The 22,908-nt window shown below is 33.8% G+C and overlaps 1 protein-coding gene across 2 annotated transcripts; it reads right to left on the reverse strand.

Moving 5' to 3' along the window:
* Nucleotides 1-16,849: 16,849 nt before the first annotated feature.
* Nucleotides 16,850-20,147, reverse strand: LOC107878517. 2 transcript variants are annotated; one of them, XM_016725537.2, is made up of 2 exons: nucleotides 19,865-20,147; nucleotides 16,850-17,518 (listed from the first exon to the last, which is right to left on the reverse strand). In XM_016725537.2, the coding sequence occupies exons 1-2, from the start codon at nucleotides 20,024-20,026 to the stop codon at nucleotides 17,153-17,155; spliced, it is 528 nt and encodes a 175-aa protein (XP_016581023.2). In that variant the 5' UTR covers nucleotides 20,027-20,147; the 3' UTR covers nucleotides 16,850-17,152. The 2 variants fall into 2 exon arrangements, with proteins under 2 accessions (XP_016581023.2, XP_016581024.2); XM_016725538.2 differs by having other exon boundaries at nucleotides 19,886-20,033.
* Nucleotides 20,148-22,908: the final 2,761 nt, after the last annotated feature.

A 22,908-nucleotide genomic window follows, 5' to 3' on the forward strand; every position in this document is an offset into this window, starting at 1 on the left:
TCCGAATTCTACATTTATTTAAGCATGCTGACGTAGAAACATTTATCAAGTGACCTGAAAGGATGCATTTTGGTAAGCGTAAAACTTATTTGATTTGCAGTCCAGACACTTGGAGATGTCACACTTGACATGTTGGATATTGTTACTTGACAATTCATATGAAAATCCCTACAGGATTCAAAATGCTTGAAGCATATAAAGTTTCTGGAAAACTTGTTTATTATCCTTATAAGGGATAAATTGATGGTTTGAAAATTATTAAAATTCTTGGAGAGTTTTAAAAAACAATAAGATTATTTGTTGAAATGAGAAACATACCGAATTGGATTGGTCCTGAAGTACCATATCTTAGTCCAATTGGTGTACTAATGTATCTTGCAAATACTACAAGGCATGATATAGCCTTTTGGTTATTTTGTTAGCAAAGTATATTTCTGCTCCTAATAAGAGACATCAAAATGGGATAAAAGACATGAGATTACTTTATTCTAAAGCTTGCAGTCCCGATCTTGTTGGCTATGCTGATATTGTGTGCTTATCTGACCCACATAAAGCTCGGTCTCAAACATACTATGTGTTCATATGTGGGGGTACTACCATATCTTAGAGATATACAAAGCAGTTTATCTAGTCACTTCATTGAACCATGATGAGATAATAGCTATTCATCAAGCTAGCCGAGAATGTGTATGGTTGAGGTCCATGATACATGTCATTCAAGAAAAATATGGTTTGAAATGTGACAATGTACTCACATTTTATACAGACATAATGTAGCATGCATAGCACATCTTAATATGGAGGATTCATAAAAGGAGATAGAACGAAACACACTTCATTAAGGCTTTTCTAGATACATGAGCTTAAAAAAATGGTGATATTAACGTTCAACAGATTCGTTCAAGTGACAATGTGGCTGATTTATTTACGAAGTCTCCTCCAATGACAACTTTTAAGAAGATGGTGCACAAGATCGGGATGCAAAGACTCAAGGATGTTCTCATTAAGGGGAGTTAATACGCGTGTCACACCCTTCTTTAACCAAAAAGAATTGATTTTAAGGTTCGAAGGATTTTTTATGATTAAAGTGACAAAATGATTGAAAAATTTATTTCGAAAAAGGATTATTTATATTCAAAACTTAGAGTCGCCACTTGGCATAATCGGGTGTGTCAAGTCACCTTTGGAAAATCCTTTTCAAAATGATTTGACTCTTTAAACTGGTTTGCGAGCAGAGATTCCGTCTAAGGAATTCTGTTGACCGAGGGGAAGGTGCTAGGCACCCCTCGATCCCGTGGTTCGACCACGGTCGCTTGATGGAGTGTATCGACTAATTTTGACACCTAAAAATGTATGAACCACATAAACACACAACACCAGCAAACAAATAAATCAAACAAAATTCAAAATCGAAATAATGTCCAGTCCGAATTATACAGTCCCAAAGATAAGAAAATACGAAAATATAAATCCTATTCTAGACTGATCCTAAACTATGATCCAATGCTTACCCGATGCCTCGGGACTTCCTCACGAACATCTTCCGCCAACATAGTACGTCGGGGCATTCTCCGGTGAATAAATACAATGTGTCTCGGGGCATTCCCCGACTAAATGAATATATTTTTAAAATTTTGTGTGTTAAAATAGAAAGAACCATTCAACAAATATTCACACGTTCAACACAATCACGATCTTCCATTTTTCTACAATTTGCCTACCCAAACTTAGTATTTGCCTACCCTTTTAACGATCTAACACATGATACTATCAATGTCAGTAATATCCAACAATGAATAAAAACTAATGAACGTTCATCTTATTCGATTCTCAACTCCATCCCCCAAATTTCATTCTCAAAATGATTAAACCAATTCAATACGCAATCCACCAATCAAGTTTTCATATCCAAATCCAAAATTAACCAACACACAACGAAAATTCAAGCATGTCAAACACACAAATCACCCGAAATTACGTAAAAATTAAAAGGGAGATTGAAATGGACCTCAATTAGGATTTTATTCCAAATATCAATCAATCGAAGGACGAATCCACGTGCTGAAGAACCTCGAATTAGCCTTGACAACCCGACTAACTTGATATCGCAAATTACGATCCGAATAGATTTGAATCGAAGAACACAAACTCAATATATACTGCCTAATCAACAACTTAACATAAACCATAAACCCTCGAAGATGAAATTCCGATCTCGAAGTCCAAGAGCAAAATAAACCCACATTGAAACAAATTGATGACGGACGACAAACCAACACTAGATGAACTACAAGAAAACCTCAAAATGATAGACACCAGTTTAGTACCGTATCCCAATGACTCGAACAAAATTTGAACATACCAAAATCGTAACGAAGAAAGATGGACTAGTTGAGTTTAGATCAGATTTGCGGTTCTCTCGATGGACATGATGTCTTGGTGGTTTAGAGGTAGAGGGGTAGTGTATGGCGGTTGGTGGGTGTATCTGGCTTACTGGTGACCCCGAATTCTGGCGAAGTTTCGCTGGAAAAATAGAGTGGCGCGATCGGTTTCTCATCCCGTTCTTCTCTCAATCGTCGGGCTCTCTCTTACTCGAACCCTTTGAGCCCTAGATCTGTCCTCTTTCAGGCCAACTCACTCGATCTCTATTTTCTTTTTTTGATTTTCGTGTGTATGTGTGTGCAATCTGTGCGTGAGAGTGTAATCTTCAATGGAATTTTTCTCTCAGCTCATTGTGTGTATAGTGTATGTATATGGGTCTTCTCAAAAAATGAAAAAAATGGTGAGGGCTCTCTCTGTTCTTTCTATAAAGATTATGATGAAAAAACAAAAGGGAAAAATCAGTGAATTGTCTCCTCCCCTCTAATCCCTATGTGCGTGTATATATATTTTTGTGAGTGAGGTGTGGGACACGCGAGTGAGGTGAGGGGGTAGGGGTAGGGTAGGAAATATTGAAATTTCCTGGGAGATTTCTCGTGGGACCCCCTGGTATATGTGATGTTGTGTATATTCTTTCTTTTTGGACAAGAAAAAGGAGGAGGGTCACATGAGTGGGGGTAGGGTAGTGGGTGAGGTGTCTTTATTTTATTGGAGAGGTTGTTAGGATGTTTAAAATTAGACAAAATTTGTTAAGGAGTTTGTTATTTTTGTTTTTTTTATGAGAAATTATTGAATTGAGTTGGGATGCGTGGTAAGATTAGCTAAAATGAATAAAATTAGACTTCGGAAGAGACAAAATTAGGTGTCTACAACATGCCCCTTTTGAATGTAAACACAGAGTGTTTTCATACAAAGAAGTAGATAATGAGATAGAATTTTATCTAGATCATTATTCGAACGAAGAAATAGAAGGAAGAAGGACAACCACATCTTGACTTAGGACACTTCTACCTACCCAAGTTATGAGGGAATCAAGTGACGGGTATCTCAAAGGATTGGAAAGAGAAGGACTATACCGAGTTGGAGAGTCAAGTGAGGTTCCATCGAGGTTCCGGTCTACGGCTCTGTCATTACATCAAAACGAAAATTACAAGTCAAAACATAAATGAAATTACAAAATCCTATCTATGCAGCCCTTTTTTGGACTCTTGGCTTTGAGTTTAATCACCCTATTCTTCAAGCGGGATCCTGACTTACAATTTCTTCAACTTGTTGCTCGACTTTCAATTTCCTCACCCTGTTCTTCAGGTGGGCTCCTGACTTGCTATTTTTCAATTTGTTGACTTTCAATTTCTTCACTTTGTTGCTTGACTTTTAACTTCTTCACCTTGTTCCTTGACTTTTCATTTATTCGCCCTGTGCTTCGGGCGGGCTCTTGACTTGCTATTTTTCGACTTTCAATTTCTTCAACTTGTTGCTTGGCTTTCAACTTTCTCACCCTATTCTTCAAGCAAGCTTCTAACTTTTAATATTCAGCACCCTGTTCTTCAGTTGGGCTCCTGACTTGTAATCTCATCACCCTGTTCTTCAGGCGGGCTCCTGAAATTAAAATCAAAATAGAACAAAAATATCTCAAACAAAGATTATAATAAAGAAAGATTTCATTTTTCTGAAAGTAATGTCCCATTTTCCAAGAGGGTCCTGAACAGAAAGTAAAATCCCATTTTTCAGGAGGGTCCTGAACATAAAGTAAAATTCTATTTTTTAGGAGGGTCCTGAGCAGAAAGTAAAATCTCATTTTTTAGGAGGGTCCTGAGCAGAAATTAAATTCCCATTTCCCAGGAGGGTCCTGAACATAAAGTAAATTTCCATTTTTTAGGAGGGTCCTGAACAGAAAGTAAAATCCCATTTTCCAGGAGGGTCCTGAATAGAAAGTAAAATCTCATTTTTCAGGAGGGTCCTGAACAGAAAGTAAAATCCTAGTTTCCAAGAGGGTCCTGAACAAAAAGTAAAATTCAATTTTTCAGGAGGGTCCTGAACAGAAAGTAAATTCCCATTTTTCAGAAGGGTCTTGAACAGAAAGTAAAATCCCATTTTCCAGGAGGGTCCTGAACAGAAAGTAAAATCTCATTTTTCAGGAGGGTACTGGACAGAAAGTAAAATCCCATTTTTCAGGAGGGTCCTGAACAGAAAGTAAAATTCCATTTTTCAGGAGGGTCCTGGACAGAAAGTAAAATCCTATTTTTCAGGAGGGTCCTCGACAGAAAGTAAAGTCCCATTTTTCAGGAGGGCCCTGAACAGAAAGTAAAGTCCCATGATGTGCATTTCCAATAGTAGCTGAGTTAAGTAAAGTGAATTTGCCCCTGTTTTAACAAAGAAAATTTGTCAGTTAAAAACTTAGTGGTGGCTTGCGATACTTGGCTGTCCCGACACCTGCTCCAGTGTTCATTCCCTTCATTTTGTTTTAGATTGTTGGTACTTGTCTCTGCTTTGTTATGTCATTGACCCAAACTCAGATTATTAAGAGTGACTTTGAAATAAACACAATATCTCTGCTTTGTCATGCTTCTCAGATATACCCTTTAAACCTTGGTATTTTCATGAGTTCTCCAGCTTGTCTGTTGACAAAACTTTCTGCATGCCTTATTCAGTTCACAATCATGTCTCTTTCATATGCTGACTTTGTCTTGCTTTGTGCAATTGAAGAAGCTGGTATCCAGTTTTGAAATCTTTTCTCACTTGTTTTGATATGGACTTGACTCAAAGACAAGAGAAAAATGATAATGACTTTTATTTGGACCACTGACTTAAGAAAATAAAATAAAAATAAAGAGAAGAAAGAAAATATAATGAATGTCCCCGTTTGAAACAAAGAAATGAAAAATTTATCTATAAATGACAGTCAACTCTAATGATTATGCCATGCATATCGGATTAAACTGCCTGATCTTTCCATCCAAAACTTTCTACTAATTGTTGTTCAATTAATGACCTTGAAATTGAGTTGCTTCCTTAGGTCAATTGCATTTGAGACCTCATTCGGCTAGTGGATCCTTGAAGGGTTTTTGCCAACAAGCCTCCCTCATTTTCTTTTTGCCAACTCAGTATTGTCCTATGGTGTCCGTGAGGGTTTTTCACCAATGAAACTCTCTTATTTTTATTTGTCTCAACTCACTGTCGTCTTACAGTGCCCGTGAGGATTTTCACCGATAAGACTCTCTCATTGTTATCTCTCTCAGCTTACCATCATCTTATGGTGCCCGTGAGGGTTTTCACCGATAAGACTTTCTCATTTTTATTTCTCTCCCGATTTTTATTGCTGAGGTAGACAAGTAGTTTTCAAAATGCGTCATCACATTCATTGCATGCTTAGTCTTAACATTCTTAAAGATTGATCTGAAGTTCTTTCTTTGGTTGTAGCTTGACTTTTGGATAAGGTTAGAAGAAAAGGATAACATGAGGCCTAAACGACACTTGAAGTGGGGTAGGGCTTACAACTTTTGGAATCAACTCAAACAATGAGGATTAAATCATCCTCAGTTTCTTTTGACTGGGCAATTCTAAATTGTTTATTTGGTTGGACCGAGTCCTTAGTAGGGCAACCTATGTATCTCACCCCCTAGAGAGGAGAATCGGGTCATGCGTAGTTTTGACAACTTGTTTTGCATGATTTAGACTTTTGATTCTTTTTCTTTTATTGACACTCTTTTCTCTTTGGATTTTTCTGACTCTATTTGTCTTGACACTTTTTTTTTCTTTTTGGACATATTTTTTTTCTTCTCTATTTTTGAAGTTTTTCTAGACTCTATTATTTTGCTTGACACTTTTCTTTTGAGCTTTGCTGACTCTATCTTGATTCCAAAAGAGGGGTATGAAAGAAAATAGGACTAAATCTCAAATGGGGTAAACAAAGGATGATATGATGTTTGGATAGCAGAATGAAATGCCTTCGTAATATCAATCCTTGAAAAATGCAAGTACATATCATGCAATAGGAAAGTGAGAGATGGAGATCATTTGTGACATTTTTTAAGCATTAACTTTAATTGAGTCTGTGCGTCACTACTCTTGCACTTTGTTCAACATATCACTCCACTTTTGTTGTACATTCCTCAAATCGAATGACTCATGCTTTCATAGAGTTGATTTTTCTGTCCCTCAGGATCACATATCCGCTATTTGACCTAATTGAGCAATGTTTTTCAATTGATGACCAAGTTATTCTTGTGATTCTCAAAATAATTGCCTTAATTTTTAAAGAAGGCTTGAACTTGTCACCAGATGTCTCAGCACTCTACCGATTTTCCCAGATACTTTCATTTTCTAACTTTAACCCTTTGATTCAATGTTCATGCTTAAATTAGATTTTAAGATCTGGCTGAAAATTTCGCTAGCATGTCATAACACTAGAATTAATCTAAAATATATTGTATAAAGAAAATAAACAAACAACATATTTTAAAACACAAAGGAAAAAGGGACACTTCATTCAATTAAAATAAAAGATAGAAAGGTTTGAACATAACGACAAATGGACAAAACAAGATAGATCCCGAACTACAACCCTGAAATAATTCGGATAACAGATAGTAAAACAAAACAAACTACCAGACCTCTTCCTAGTAGGGAAAGGGGTGACTTCTCAATTGCTCAGCCTGACATCTTAGCCACTGGTTTGCATATCAGCATGACTAGAGTATTCCTCACTGTCAATGTTCTGCACCATAATCAATTTGTCTTGAATAATCTTTTTAATTTCTCTTTTCAAAGCACGACAATCTTCAATACTGTGACCCTAAATATCAGAATGATATGCACATCGTAAATTAGGATCAAAACTTCTTGAATGCGGGTCAGGAGTATACCCAAGGAGAGGAGTGATCATGCCTCGCTGTGCCAATCTCTAAAATAAACTGGCATACGACTCTCCAATTGGTGTGAAATTATCCCTCAATTTCTGCCTCCTTTCATTGTTTAGCTTGGATTGAACATCGGTCCTAGAAGGGCTTTGGTATGTTTGTGGAATTGGAGGATGACTTTGAGGAGTTGGTGCGGGCCATTATGGGAAAGAAGGGAGTTGAACATATGGCTGCGCACAATATACTAGATATGGAGGTGGGAAAATGGAATATAATGAATTTTGAAAGGAATTATAGAGATCTTGGGTATGAACTTAGGATTGAGACTGATGACAACGACGTCGTCGTTTTCTTGAATGTGCCCGTTCTCCAACTACAATAGCAGTTGCATCTTTCTCATTTTTTTCCCTCCAATTTCCCTTAATTGATTACAATATTGTCCTAAATGTTTCACGGATTCCTCATGCCCATCTTTCTTCTCAAATTTCAACATCTCAAAGATTGGAGGAAGGTTAGCACTTGAAGGCGTGCCCCAGTCTTTATGTGAAACATCTTCTTTACCCGCAGGTCCTCGAGAATTTTTCATAGCATTTTTTGCACTCTTCATTTTTCCAACCATTTTCTCTGACTCTTCTGGCACACTGGACTTCTTGTAAAGAAGTTTTGGTGGTCCAGTTAACTTAAAAGTAGGCTCAGGAGTATAACAATAATCACCAAGAGTATTGAATATAGGTTCACTAGCAACATGGGGAGGCACAACCGTTGGGCGAGCCAGTGTGGAATTCCCATAGAGGATTGGGCAACAAGATCACAGACGACATGTGGTGTTGTGAATGTAGCAGGCTTATGCAGAGGAGCTAGAGGAAAAGTGGTGGAAGTATTGAGATGCTTTTGGCTTGGAATGAATTTTGAGTCATGTTGCGGTACATCAACAACAGTAGAAAACTGACTTTGAGATTTTGGTGAAAAACTCGAGGTATTTGTAGGATCAATAAAGGGAAATGGAGGAAGAGGCAACCCACTGGCCCAAGCTCGATGCATTTCTATCATTTGTTGTCTTAGCCTCCTAATCTCTTGCTTCAAACTTTCATTTTGCTGATTCTTTGTTTGATCCATGATGTCACTCTCTATATCTTTGTTGGACACAACTAACCCTTTGGATTTGGTGTGATGTGAAGGACCAGCCAGAATGCCACAAACTAACCACTTTAAACTGACTCAACAAAAAAACAACAAATGTGTTAGAGTTCAACAGTTTTTGCAAAACCTCTTTTTCCTTTTTTTTTTTTGAAAATATCACCGAACCCAAGAAGGGCGCCTACGTATCTCACTCCAGAGAGAGAAGAATCAGGTGTGCGTAATTCGTGAAATCTTGCCAAAATGGCCAATTAAACTCTTTTTTCTTTCTTTTTTTTTTCTTGAAACTTTACAAAAGAAAAGAATATAACAAATTGTCAAAAGAATTGACTAAAATCTTTTTGAATTTTTCATGTTAACATCCCTATACAAAATGACATCTATGATCACCAAAGAAAATCTTTTTGGGTTTTCAATTTTGCATTTCAAACGAAAATAAAACTTGCACCTATAAAAGGAAAATCTTTTTGTAGTTTTCTTTTAAAGATGTAAATGAAACACTTACTCTAAATAAAGAGTGAAGAAATTTTTTTTGGATTTTTCAAATAAGATCTCCAAACCAATAATAGGCTGCCTACGTATCTCACTCCCGAGAGAGGAGAATCAGGGGTGCGTAGTTCGTCCAAATAGGAAAATTAATGATTAAATAACCGACTGTACCCTGACTTGAGAGACGCGACCACAAACAGAAGATGAAAAACAACAATAAAATCTTTTTGAGTTTTCAATTTGATACTTAACCCTAAAAAAATGACACCAACAGATATGAAAGAAAAATCTTTTTAGTATTTTCATTATATGAAATGTACAAAACTTCTATCATCTTTTTTGCATTTTCCTTTTATAAAAAGCTCCTAAAATATATATATATCTTTTTTGAATTATGAATGCATGCTAAATGAGATAAAAGGAAAATCTTTTTGAGGTTTTTTGTTTTTGAGTAAACGCATGAAAAAGATAAGAAAATCTTCTTGAATTTTTGGATTGTAAAAAATAAAAGCCATAAAGAAATCTAAAAAACTACGAAACTCTTTTTCTCCCATCATTCTTTTTTTTTTTCCATGCCTACACACCTTTCTTTAATTCCAGCACATTCTTTTCCCAAAATCAATGTGTCACATAACCACGTTACCCTCAAAGATGCAACATTTAGCACGTAGGGCTGCTTTAGAGGCGAATCTCCTACAAAGGGCCAAGTAGGACCCTCTAGGTCTTCAATATGATGCACATAAGCATGACCTAAAGGCTGACCTATGTTGAGATCCACTAACAAGGCTGTTCGGGGGAGCGTATGATCGATAGTGGCTGCTTTGCATTCCACCTACTCCATAGTACTGATGGATCCCCCCTAAAATAAGGGAGACTCAACTAAAGGCCGTGTACAACACGTGTACTATAGACTTGTTGCAGAAAGAATGACTCAGGTTATGCACATGGTGCCAGATATAAAGCGGTAACACATAAGATAAAAACTGTAAACAAAGAGCATGTAGACACTCAACAGTGATAATACAATAGCACAAAACAACACAAACAAAATGTCCATACACCTATAGTGCCAAACTAAGCCGATACAACTTCAAAATAAGCTCGAATTCTGAAATAGTCCCCAACGGAGTCGCCAGAGTTGTCACACTCTTCTTTAACCAAAAAGAATTGATTTTAAGGTTCGAAGGGTTTTTCATGATTAAAGTGACAAAATGATTGAAAGATTTATTTCGAAAAAGGATTATTTATATTCAAAACTTAGAGTCGCCACTTGGCATAATCGGGTGTGCTAAGTCACCTTTGGAAAATTCTTTTCAAAATAATTTGACTCTTTAAACTAGTTTGCAAATAGAGATTCCGGCTAAGGAATTCTGTTGACCGAGGGGAAGGTATTAGGCATCCCTAGATCCCGTGGTTCGACCACGATCGCTTGATGGAGTGTATCAACTAATTTTGACACTAAAAATGTATGAACCACATAAACACATAACACAAGCAAACAAACAAATCAAATAAAATTCAAAATCGAAATAATGTCCAGTCCGAATTATACAGTCCCAAAGATAAGAAAATACGAAAATATAAATCCTATTCTAGACTGATCCTAAACTATGCTCCAATGCTTACCCGATGCTTCGGGCCTTCCTCACGAACGTCTTCTGCAAATAAAGTACGTCGGGACATTTTCCGGTGAATAAATACAATGTGTCTCGAGGCATTCCCCGACTAAATGAATATATTTTCTCAATTTTGTGCGTTAAAATAGAAAGAACCATTCAACAAATATTCACACGTTTAACAAAATCACGATCTTCCAATTTTCTACAATTTGCCTACCCAAACTTAGTATTTGCCTACCCCTTAAACGATCTAACACATGATACTATCAATGTCAGCAATATCCAACAATGAATAAAAACTAATTAACGTTTATCTTATTCGATTCTCAACTCCTTCCCCCAAATTTCATTCTTAACATGATTAAACCAATTCAATATGCAATCCACCAATCAAGTTTTCATATCCAAATCCAAAATCAACCAACACAAAACGAAAATTCAAGCATGTCAAACACACAAATCATCCAAAATTACATAAAAATTAAAAGGGAGATAAAATTGGACCTCAATTAGAATTTTATTCCAAATATCAGTCAATCGAAAGGACGAATCCGCGTGCCGAAGAACCTCGAATCAGCCTCGACAACCCGACTAACTCAATATTGTGAATTACGATCCGAATAGATTTGAATCCAAGAACACAAACTCAATATATACTGCCTAATCAACAACTTCAAACAGAAACCATAAACCCTCGAAGATGAAATTCTGATCTCGAGATCCAAGAGCAAAATAAACCCACATTGAAACAAATTGATGACGGATGGCAAACCAACACTAGACGAACTATAAGAAAATCTCAAAATGATCGACACCAGTTCAGTATCGTATCCCAACGACTCAAATAGAAATCGAACATACCAAAATCGTGATGAAGAAAGACGAACTAGTTGAGTTTGGATCAGATTTAGGGTACTCTAGATGGACACGATGTCTTGGTGGTTCAAAGGCGGTGGGGTAGTAAATGGCGGCTGGTGGGTGTATATGGCTCACTGGTGGCGCCGAATTCCGGAGAAGTTTCGCTGGAAAAATAGAGTGGCCGACTGGTTTCTCTCCCCGTTCTTCTCTCAATCGACGAGCTCTCTCTCACTCAAACCCTTTGAGCCCTCGATCTGTCCTCTTTTAGGACAACTCACTCGATCTCTTTTTTTTTTCGTGCGTATATGTGTGCAAGCTGTGCGTGAGAGTGTAATCTTCAATGAAATTTTCTCCTAGCTCACTGTGTGTATAGTGTATGTATATGGGTCTTCTAAAAAAAATAAAAGAAATGATGAGGGATCTCTCTGTTCTCTCTATGAAGATGATAATGAAGAAGCAAAAGGGAAAAATCAAAGAATGGCCTCCTCCCCTCTAATCCCTATGTGCATGTATATATATTTCTATGAGTGGGGTGTGGGACACGCGAGTGGGGTGAGGGGGTAGGGGTAGGGGTAGGGGTAGGGTAAGATATATTGAAATTTCCTGGGAGATTCCTTGTGGGACCCCCTGGTATGTGTGATGTTGTGTATATTCTTTCTTTGTGGACAAGAAAAAAGAGGGAGGTCACGTGGGTGGGGTGGGGTAGTGGGTGAGGTGTTTTCATTTTATTAGAGAGGTTGTTAGGATGTTTAAAATAAGACAAAATTTGTTAGGGAGTTTGTTATTTTTGTTCTTTTATGGGAAACTATGGAATTGATTTGGGATGCGTGGTAAGATTAGCTAAAATAAATCAAATTGGACTTTGGAAGGGACAAAATTAGGTGTCTACAACGCGATGTACTCTTTTTTCCTTACAAGGTTTTGTCCCACTGGGTTTTCTTTGTAAGGTTTTTAATGAGGTAGCCTATATGCGTATTGTTAGAGATGTGTGCTCTTTTTCCTTCAATAGATTTTTTTCCACTGAATTTTTTCTAATGAGGCTTTAACGAGACACATTATCTATCTAGACATTCAAGGGGGAGTGTTATAAATGTATTTATATTATAGTAAATGTCTATCAAGATCTAATAAGATCTATAATAAGATCTAGTTGATATCTATCAGGATTTGAAGTATCTGTCTTTTAGTTAGAAAAATAAGATCTAGTTGATATCTATCAGATCTATAATAAGATCTAGTTGATATCTATCAGGATTTGAAGTATCTGTTTTTAGTTAGAAAAATAAAATTTAGTTGATATCAGGATTTGAAGTATCTGTCTTTCAGTCAGAAACTAGAAGTATTTATATTCTCAATCAAGATGATCTCTCATTCCCTCAAAAGAAATAAAAAGTCTCTCTCTATTTATTCTTGTTGTTCTTTATTTATATTTTATAACAAAAATTAAATTTTTCAAATTGTCCACCGAAAATCTGAAAAAACTTGGTCACTAGTTTTGGATTTGAGCTTTAATTCTTTATTGGTCTAGCAATGCTAGATGTAATATAGATAATTTTTTCAAAAAATCAATTAATAAACTTTCATAGTTCTTCGGTGCATTGAAGAACCGTGATCCTAAAATCGAACATCAAATCAAAGAATTGAAAATAAAAAATTTGAAAGCAAATTGAAGAACCGAATATTCGAAATCGAAGAGTCAAATTAATTCGATTTGATTCGATTTTTCGAGTTCGATGTTTATGTTCACCCCTAAAAGGAACAGAGGGAGCATTTACGTTAATTTACTTAAAATCAATTATTTGTAAATATACAAAGTATAAAGCTTTGTTTGCACTAAATGTTCGATCTTTATTTTGATCATTGAGATCTTAATTAATTAGATTTGTTTTTTAATTTGAATATTAATTATTCTGATCTTAATCATTAGATGTGCTTATCTTTATAAATTTATAGCCAGTTAATTAATGAGTCTGTATAGATTTGAAAGATTAAGATATATAATTATACTTTTTCTGTATCAAAATAGTAGGGTTTTGTTGACTTGAAACTCTCCTATTTTTTTTTTTATATTAAGTTAGTCTTATTAATCTTGCTTTAAAAATATAAATTTAAGTATATACACTTTATGTAGTTATTTAATAATAAAGATAGTATTGTAAAGACATAATAAAATTTTCTTAATTTAATAAATGAAATAACTAAATTTAAATAAATATATTTAGTGAAAAGATAAACTAAAATGAAACTTAGGGGGTATATCATTAAAACATTTATTCAAATATTTCTAGAGATAAACTGAAAGGCCAAAATGGGAGTATTTTTAAGTATAAATAACATAAATACCACCCCTTTTGGAAGTAATTATATTCTCTCTCAATTTTTTAATTACTTTACTCTCTCTCCCTATTAATATACATAACATAACCGACATATACATAACATTCTATGTATATATTGGAATTTTTATAATATGTTTAGGGAGTTGAAATTTTTTGTAATATTGAAAACATAAGTTGTGTATTCATATAATTTTTAATATTTTTAACTGCAAACATCTGATCCATCCTTTGCGGTCGTCGATGGAGCTATTTTTAATTGAAGTCTAACTCAACCAATTAATTAAACATTAATTTCCTAATCAAAATTGCCACTTAATTGGGATTTGGATCCCCTCTGGTGAAGATAAGAAGCAGTAAATGATACGAGTGGTTCACCATATATACAATTGGGATATACAATCGCCACTTAATTGGGATAGATTTAATGTTTTAAAAAATATATTATACAATAAATAGTATTTAATGTTATGGGTAAAATGAATAGAAATATATAAGTTATTCATTGATTTTATAAATTGAACATGTATTGTTGGACATTCCAAAATTAAAAAATGAACAAATAAAGATGAGCGGAGAAAATAAAAGGCATGGCAAAGTCACTTATCAATTATTATTTTCTTAATAAATTTATCAAATCAAAATGTAATAAATAAATTTGAAGCAAAGGAAGTACAAATCAAAAATAAACTGAAAGGCCAACACACATTTAACTAAAAATATCTAATCCATTGTTCCGATCATCAATTGTAATCAACAGCATGACATATGTTTGAATTTAGAGTTCATATTACTTAATTATGATTAGCTAACATATTTTTTACCTGTGTTTTACTTCCTTAGTTACTTAACTATAATAAATTATATTAGTTTAATACATACACTGAATTCACATAAGAATTTACCCTTAATTAAAGCCTAACTCAAGCAATTAATTAAATATTAATGCTAAAAAATATAGCACTCATGATCAATGCATTCTTTTATTAATGCCACGTGTTCATCCAAAAAATTAAAATGTAGAATTGATATCGCATTCTATATGCTCTGTCATCCAAAAATTTGAATATATTAGTAGTCAAAGGTCACTGGTCAACTGCCCCATACTTTTTTGTATGGTTTACTTTTAGTTTTTTTTTTTTTTTTAATGATGTATTTAAGATTACAAACTTAAAAAACATTTTAACATTTCTTTAGTTAGTATTCACTTCGTTTGAATTTACTTGTCATTGTTTTTTTAATTTAATTTCTATTGTTATTTATTTTTTGAAAAAAATCAAGAAAAGATAAAAGGAGTTACTATTATTAATTACTTATTTTTCAATACTTATTAAGTATTAAATATCAATTAATATGGACAATATGTAATCATTATTTTCTTAATAGTTGTATCAAATCAAAATATGATAAATAAATCTGATCAAATAGAGTATCATAAGATTCAAAAGTCATTTATTTGTCACATTTCTATTTCTAAGAGTACAAACTACATAAATTTTGATTAATATTTTAACATATATTTTTTCATCATCGTACATGAAAAAATTTGATAGCATTTTTCATATAGTTTTTAAATACCTAATTTCAAATCTAAAAATATTGTATTATTTCAATTCAATTTACTCTAAGAATTATTCAAGTTGACTCTCGTAAAAACAAACTGTGACAAAGTAAAAAAGAAACAATTTGCTTATCCTTTGTTGCATGAATCTCATTTTGGGTTACCAACATGGGTTGTGGTGCAGTGGATGGGGCTGCTCCACTATTAACCAAAGGTCGAGGGTTCAACTTTGGGTATGGAGAAAACTTTGTTGGGAGCATTGTCGTCCTAATAGGCCCTGCAATGCGCGATCCAGATTAATCGGAGCTCCAATGCAGACATCGAATGAAAAAAAAAAAAAAAATCTCATCTTGGGTTGATATCTTCCAAAAGAAACATAAAAGAACTGTTTATATTAACGTAAAGAAGTACAATTGAAAAGAAATATATATTCAGAATAAGAAGAGGCTATTATGTATTCCATAATGTCATAAAGATCATTGAGCTATTCTTATCCTATACTTTTGGTTATTGAGAGTCCCAAAGTCTAGTCATTGTATTGTTCTGATCTTGTCACCTTTTACTTAAATTTTTCCCAATTTAGATTCACTCTGATGAGGATGGTGCCTAAAATGAATTGTTTATAATTTCACTTGAGTACTATCGACCTCATATTCTTCTGATAAAATAGTAAGTAAAAATGAATAAAAGGGAGTGTTTACTTTCTAAAATTTCGTATTATGTTGAAATAAACAAATAAATTAAAACTTTTGTTGGGTTTGAAATCGAGAGGGCGTCATGCGGAAGCTATTAGTTGCAAACCTTGAGACGATAAATTAGACGATAAAGAAAACAATACCAAAAAATATTAAATTATTATATGTTTTGGCCAATCTACCTACATATTATAAAACCTAATATAAAAAATATTAAACCTATTAGGAAATCTCCCCCTAAATAAACAAAGACTTTTTAAAGAATACATTGTGATGTTATTGTGTTATGATATGAGAAGAGGAGTCATTTATTTATAGAGTTCCAAAAAAAAATTATATTTTTTCATTCAGAAAAGTAAAAGTAATTATGGTAACTTTTATTTTCCTTCTACGAAAAAGTAAAACTTAAATATACTAAGAAAATCAGGACAAAAACCCTAACAACTTTGGAGTAATAAATTATAAATCTGGACGGCTGGACCAGAGTTTAAGAGAAAAGTTTTAGCAAATTTTTAAATCAAACAAATTCCCAAGTATGTAGTTTACAAGATTACAAATTTGGTGTAGCTTTTTGAGATGTTTTTGGATGAAGTTGGTGTTGGATTCAACGAAGAAGGTGAAGTCAGTTTTGTATAACAATGTAAAATATTGTATATGGTATATATAAACGCCTCGTATGCACTACTATATAGGATTGATACGTTATTTATAGGTGTATTTGGTAAATTTCTCAGGTCTTCTCTCCTTCCCCTCCTCGTTCTTTCTTCTCTTTCTATTGCGAGGTATAAATACATATAGTCTATGTTTTATACACACTTATACAGTTTAGTACCTTATTTAAACACTACATATACAAGCGTGTATATATACAAATAAGCATAAAGAGTAAAAAATAATTAAACGAAAGAGGTCCATGTATGAAATAGTGCACTAGAGTATATTTTCATGATTAATCATGAATAATTTAGACCAAGTAAAAAGGTCAGATTCAACTAGAGAAACTGTGTTTCATCTCGTTCCCTACTATCACACAAGCTTTATGCTGCTTACAAATGTGCATCAGTACTATTACAAGTCAGAAACAAGAACGAAAACAAAAACTACATTGAAAATAGATGCTCGAGTTGCAGAAAGAAATCCTATGAGATCAGAAACAAGGCCATCAGTAACTCATAGAAACTGCGCAGATATCATTTGCAAGCCGGTGAAAGTACCATCTCTATTTGTTGCGCTTTTTAGCCTGCTTGCCTTGACCCTTCTTAGGAGGTCCCTTTCCACGACGTTTCAGCATTTCAAGCTTGCTCAGGCGCTCTTGCTCTTGACGTGCCATCACAAGAGGATCATCTTTCATGATATCATGTGGGTACCATTGTGAAACCTTCTCACCGATGAGCTTCTTGCGTAAAACCTTATGGGGTGATCTCTGTCCAGTTGGATTAAGCACATGACCGAATATCCTGGCCCTTGCCTCAGTCACCCCTTCAATGGCTGCAGCAGCTACCAAATTCTTCAGTCTCCCAAAGTTCATTTCTTTGTTCCGAAAGCAGCTCAGTACACGCGGATTCTCTTCACAAAGAAGCACAGCCTAAAGACACATCAAAACAAGTCGCTATCAACATATTTTAACTTGATTATAGTGTAAGTTGCTTTATTTCCCATATTACAATCTCACTGTCTATGCATCTTTTGGCGACAAAAGTGTAAAAAATTTCTTACACTACCAGCATAAAGAAAGCATTCATTTCGAATAAGTAAAGCCTTAGATTTGCACAGCTTAAAGAAGTAAAGGCTTATCCGGAACTACAGACACCAAATATGCGAACAAGTTGAATTGTGAGAATTAAAAATCTGTGAAAGCCACTATCAATAAGGGTTCAGTAAGAAGTTTAATACAATTGTAAATATATCCTACTGACTGGCAGAAAGCAACAAGATATCAGGAGTCAGAACACGAATTCATTGCTATCACTCTAAGGAAAAGTTCATTCGTTCAACATTCTTCATAAGAACTTCTACCTTATCCAGAACACTCTAATCAACAAAGGTGAACTTTTCTCTCCCTCTTTTTCTTTTGGCACAGCCGTACAGCTTTATGAAATAATTAGCACCAATTGTAATGATTAACAATAATGATTCAGACTCAAGAAGGGTGATGATACATAACAAGTATGAAGACCACAGTGGCCTTCCCCCATCTCCAACCTATTGCGACTTAATGATTGCATGTTTCACCTGTGAATCCATTCACTAAATGTATGCCCAATGAAACAAAGAATCTAAAAACGAATTAGCTAATACTACTTCGCAGCTAACAATGATATTATGACATGATCATAGTGTTATCTTAGGTAGACGTAGAGAATAACTTACAATGACAGAACTTGCAGCGAAATATTGGTATCTACTATTAAGTATACTACATGGAATACAAATGAATCTCAGCGAGCCTGGTATGGTGAAGGCGCATCTTCTGTGCTGTTCTATAAATTCTAGGATAGAAATGGAGCCATCAGGCCAGCACCGTGCTACTAATGCAAGTTTTGACAAGAAGAAAATAAGATGTCATAGAGTAGCACAAGAGATTTCATTGTCATAATCATGGGCGGACCATAACTGTATTACGTATGTGAATGTGGTATAAACTTTACTTATTCTGAATAGTTCAGATTTTCGATAGTATTTGGTTATAATTGATACACCAGGGGATGATTCTCCCTTGCAAATCACAAACATAAACTAAAAGACCGATCTTTGGACAAAAAGAGAAAAGAATGAAAGAGGGGGCTGAAGAAAAACATGGTTCCCACCCCTATATTGAAACTATGCACAACCCGCTGTTGCACTAATAAAAAAGAAGAGGGCGACCAAGAGGGCTTAAAATATAAGGTTTTGACCCTTATGTTCAGAGTAAGGTGGATTCAAACAACACATCAGGCGCTTTCTATTGATTAGATCACAATGACAAGTCTTGAAACTTATATAAATCAGATTATTTTACTTGTAAGATGACAAATAATAGCAGAACTATACTACAAATACTACTATGACCAAGCTACATGAAACAACAGATGGTAACCGATATCGAAGAACAAGAAACAAGAATAATATGACTACTAGAATGGACAGCAATCCTACCAACTACCTTTCTACCCGAATGTGTATCCTCCACACCATCCTATCTAAGGTCGTGTCCTCGGTACTGCGCCATGTCCTTCCACCCCATACATTAAACCTGGTCTAACCACCACTTTGTAGAACTTGCCTGTAAGTTTTGATGGCACCTTCTTATCACACAAAACTCCGAACGCGAGCTTCCATTACATCCACCCTCCATTTTTATCATTGTTGCTTAAAACCAGGTGCTTATAAATATATTTTTTATTTTACCCAAATACTACAAAAGTGCTTAAAAGCTATTTTAGCTTAAAAACACTTAAAATAAGCCAATCCAAACAAGCTCCGAGTTACTCGAAAATGAGAAAAATGACTTCTCCCATAGAAATAAGAAAAACAAGTTCACAAGTGGGGCATTCCACATCAATGTGTCCTTACCACCCTACACTACACCCCATCTTCACCCACTCACCCCTCCTTATCCCTCATCCTCATCACCTCACTCTCACCTCACATAGTATTTGTCAGGATAATATTTTTTGCTTGCATAACAAACACGAAAAAAGAAGCAGCAAGAAATCCACTTATTTTGCTCGAAAACATTTTCCTTAGTACCAAACACACCCTCAATACTAACAAAACAAAAATAATTTGCTGATTGTTTTCCTATTTCAAAGAAAATACTACACACATAAGTTCTTCAAAACCAAAATCACCTTAAAATTTCATCATGCATTCATAATTAAACCAAGCAAAACAGCGAAACATAAAAAATAAATATAAAAAATTGAGTACAGAACAAGAGCTACGTATATACCGGAATCGGAATAGTATATACCGGTGGCGTCGGCGATCGGAGGTCGGCGGGCGGCGGTATTAGTTTTAACTTTCCATAGTGCTTGTGTAATGTAAAACCCCGAGAGAGAAAAATACAAAAGAGTCCTTTTGGTGTAGGGTTAAGTGTATTTTGGTTCTTCATGTATTACTTTTGGTATAATAGGTCCTTTAAGTTTGAAATAAATGAACACTTTTGGTCCAGGTAAAGAAGACCTTTGAGCCAAAAATCAAGCGGAGAGGTATTTTTTAGCCAAAAAATAAATGAAGGGTGTAAAATGCAACAACTTGATTTGTAAAATTAGAGTTTGGTAAATTTATGTTTAGATTTTGTTTAGGGATTAAAAGACACGAAGTAGTGAGTCAATTGCTCATCAAAACAATCAACTTCTTCTAGATCTAGCGACACCGAATTATAACACTTGATTCTTATTAACGAGTTGGCAATACTTAAAGTACGTGTTTGATCTTGAAAAAGAACTAATTGATGTGCAAAATCAAACCGTTTAACACAATCGGAACTTATTATCTTTTAGTAACTTACAATGTTTTAAGTACTATTTTATAGTTCAAACATATTTATGTCGCTTAAAAAAAATGAACTGATACAATGATTAAAATTTTGCCAAGTTCAAAATAGAGCTCTATAAGATAAATCTAATATCCATCTTTAAAATGTAAAGTCTGTTAAAATTTCTTGAAGGCTATACTCATTGATTAATGTTAATAATCTTATAAAATGTAACAAAATAGGAGTAATTAGGAGTATGGTTGAGTAACCATATACCTATATGCAAGGGCTCATTGGACTCCGCGGAGGCTCAATATTTATATTTACTTCTGTGCTAACACTCAATCAACAAAATTATTTTCATCAAGAAAATATAGTCTATGTTGTTTACTCCGTGACATTATTACTATTCATGTCAACAAACAAGATAAATAAACTGGCATATGCTATTGATTGAAAAACTCAAAAAATTCGAAGTATATGTCAAGTATCTCTTAATCTTACATTAAATGAATTTTATTTTAAATAAAAAAAATATTTGAATAATCTATAATAGTTAAAGTTCCTAATCAAAATATTGATCAAATTTTATTTAATTTATTTTAAGAAAATTATATACTCTATCATGAATACATGCTTTGTGAATACCCTAAACTAGTTATGTAATAATTCTTATAAAATATTCACTTCTCGCTAATACAAAATCTTGTCACGCTCAATCCACTATATATCAAACAATGAAATTGCTCAAACTTTATCGATTGGTCTTTTCCTCATTCAGATAGTTTTATGTCTTCATGAACAACATGATTCGAAGATGTTGCATGAGATGGCGAAGGAAAGTGGCTAAACAAATTTTATGGGTGATTGAGTATGAAAGCAACCAGGGGCGGCTCAGTAAATATGGTGGCCTAAAGTAAAATTTCATTGAGGGACACTTGAATTTTATTACAAAATAAAAATAATATGTTATATATAATATCACTTGCAGTCTATTTTTTTAGTTTCTCCCTCTATTTTTAATTTATATGATATTTTTCTCTTTTTTGAAATTCAAACTTGTTGACTTAACAAATGTGCTTAAACATAAATTCTTTTAACTTTTTGAAAATTCGAAACGACACGTAAATAGTGTTTTAGCCTCTTCATTTTATTCTAAATAGGTGTGTTTAAGGAAAAAAATTTTGTAGTCTTTCAAAATTAATCGTGTTTTAATCCTTCCTTCGTTTCATTTTACTTGGCCTCTTTTGACTTGGCACACCCATTAAAAAATATTTATTTGTAGTTTATTTTACAAAATTAACCCTATTAATGATATCGTGAAACTCGAAATCTAACAATTACTATTTTCTTTAATTATTTAATACTGAAGTGAAAAAAGAAGTAACAAAACACTCTTGATTTGTGAAAATGAACAACTAATGTGAAACAAACATATTCAAAAAGAAGATCAAGTAAAATGATACAGAGGGTACATGAAATTCTATACCATTAAAGAATTACTTTTTTCTTCGACACATTTAACTAGTTGAATATAAGTTAGTAAAAACACTTTTTATTTGCAAAAATAATTTATTTTTAAAGGATTTTCTCAAATTGGAAACCCCATTTATTTATAAACAAGCTATATACACATATTAAAAAAGTTAGCGGCCTTGAAAGTGCTTGAGCCGGCCTTGAAAGCAACGTCAATCCATACACCAGAATTGTGGGTTATACAAAGCGCTGTGATTATTGATATTGATTTGGATGTCACTGTGATAAAAGACTACAATGTTGAAGGTTTTTTTTTATGTCTCAATAAAATTAGTGGCCTAAAGTCAAATTTTAATAAGCAAACTTAAATATATACACATACCCATAGTAATAATAATAATTTAGAATTGCTTTTTGTTTTTTTGGTTCTTATCAGTATATTAATTTTAAAAAATATAGCCTATAACTTCACATAGTAATATTACTATTTATAAGCGTAATGATTAATTCTAGTTAATAAGATGCGACGTTTGTTTGCAATATATTACGTTGAATGTTGCTTTAAAAATTTCATTTATTAATATGAAGTTTTTGTTGTGTAATTTAAAGTTTTAAAATATTTCTTTTAAAAAGTAGATAATTTTTCTTTCTTTCTCTTTTTATATAGATTTTTTATGTTTTTTATTTATCATCTTTAGTATTATTTTAAGTCAAATTAAAATTATAAATTTACTATTATATTTTTAGGAATTACGTCAATCCTATTTCATATGCTGGGATAAGGCAAACAATTTTGCTTTATCACTTAGCAAAGTTTGGAAGAAAGCAAGACCCAAATTTGGTGATGTTACAACTGTTGGAAAAAGTATTATAATATTGATATGGAACTGAAATTAATAATTATAATAAAATAGTCACAAATGTTGTGTCGTGGCAAGTCACTGTCTTGAAAGCGATTTCGGCCCGATTCCGGTGCAAATCCTTCTAGCCGGTCACTCCCCAAGGTTCCACAACTATTTTCAAACACGTGCACCCGTGGC

The sequence above is a fragment of the Capsicum annuum genome, chromosome 7, assembly GCF_002878395.1.
Source record: "Capsicum annuum cultivar UCD-10X-F1 chromosome 7, UCD10Xv1.1, whole genome shotgun sequence".
Classification (NCBI taxonomy): Eukaryota; Viridiplantae; Streptophyta; class Magnoliopsida; order Solanales; family Solanaceae; genus Capsicum; species Capsicum annuum.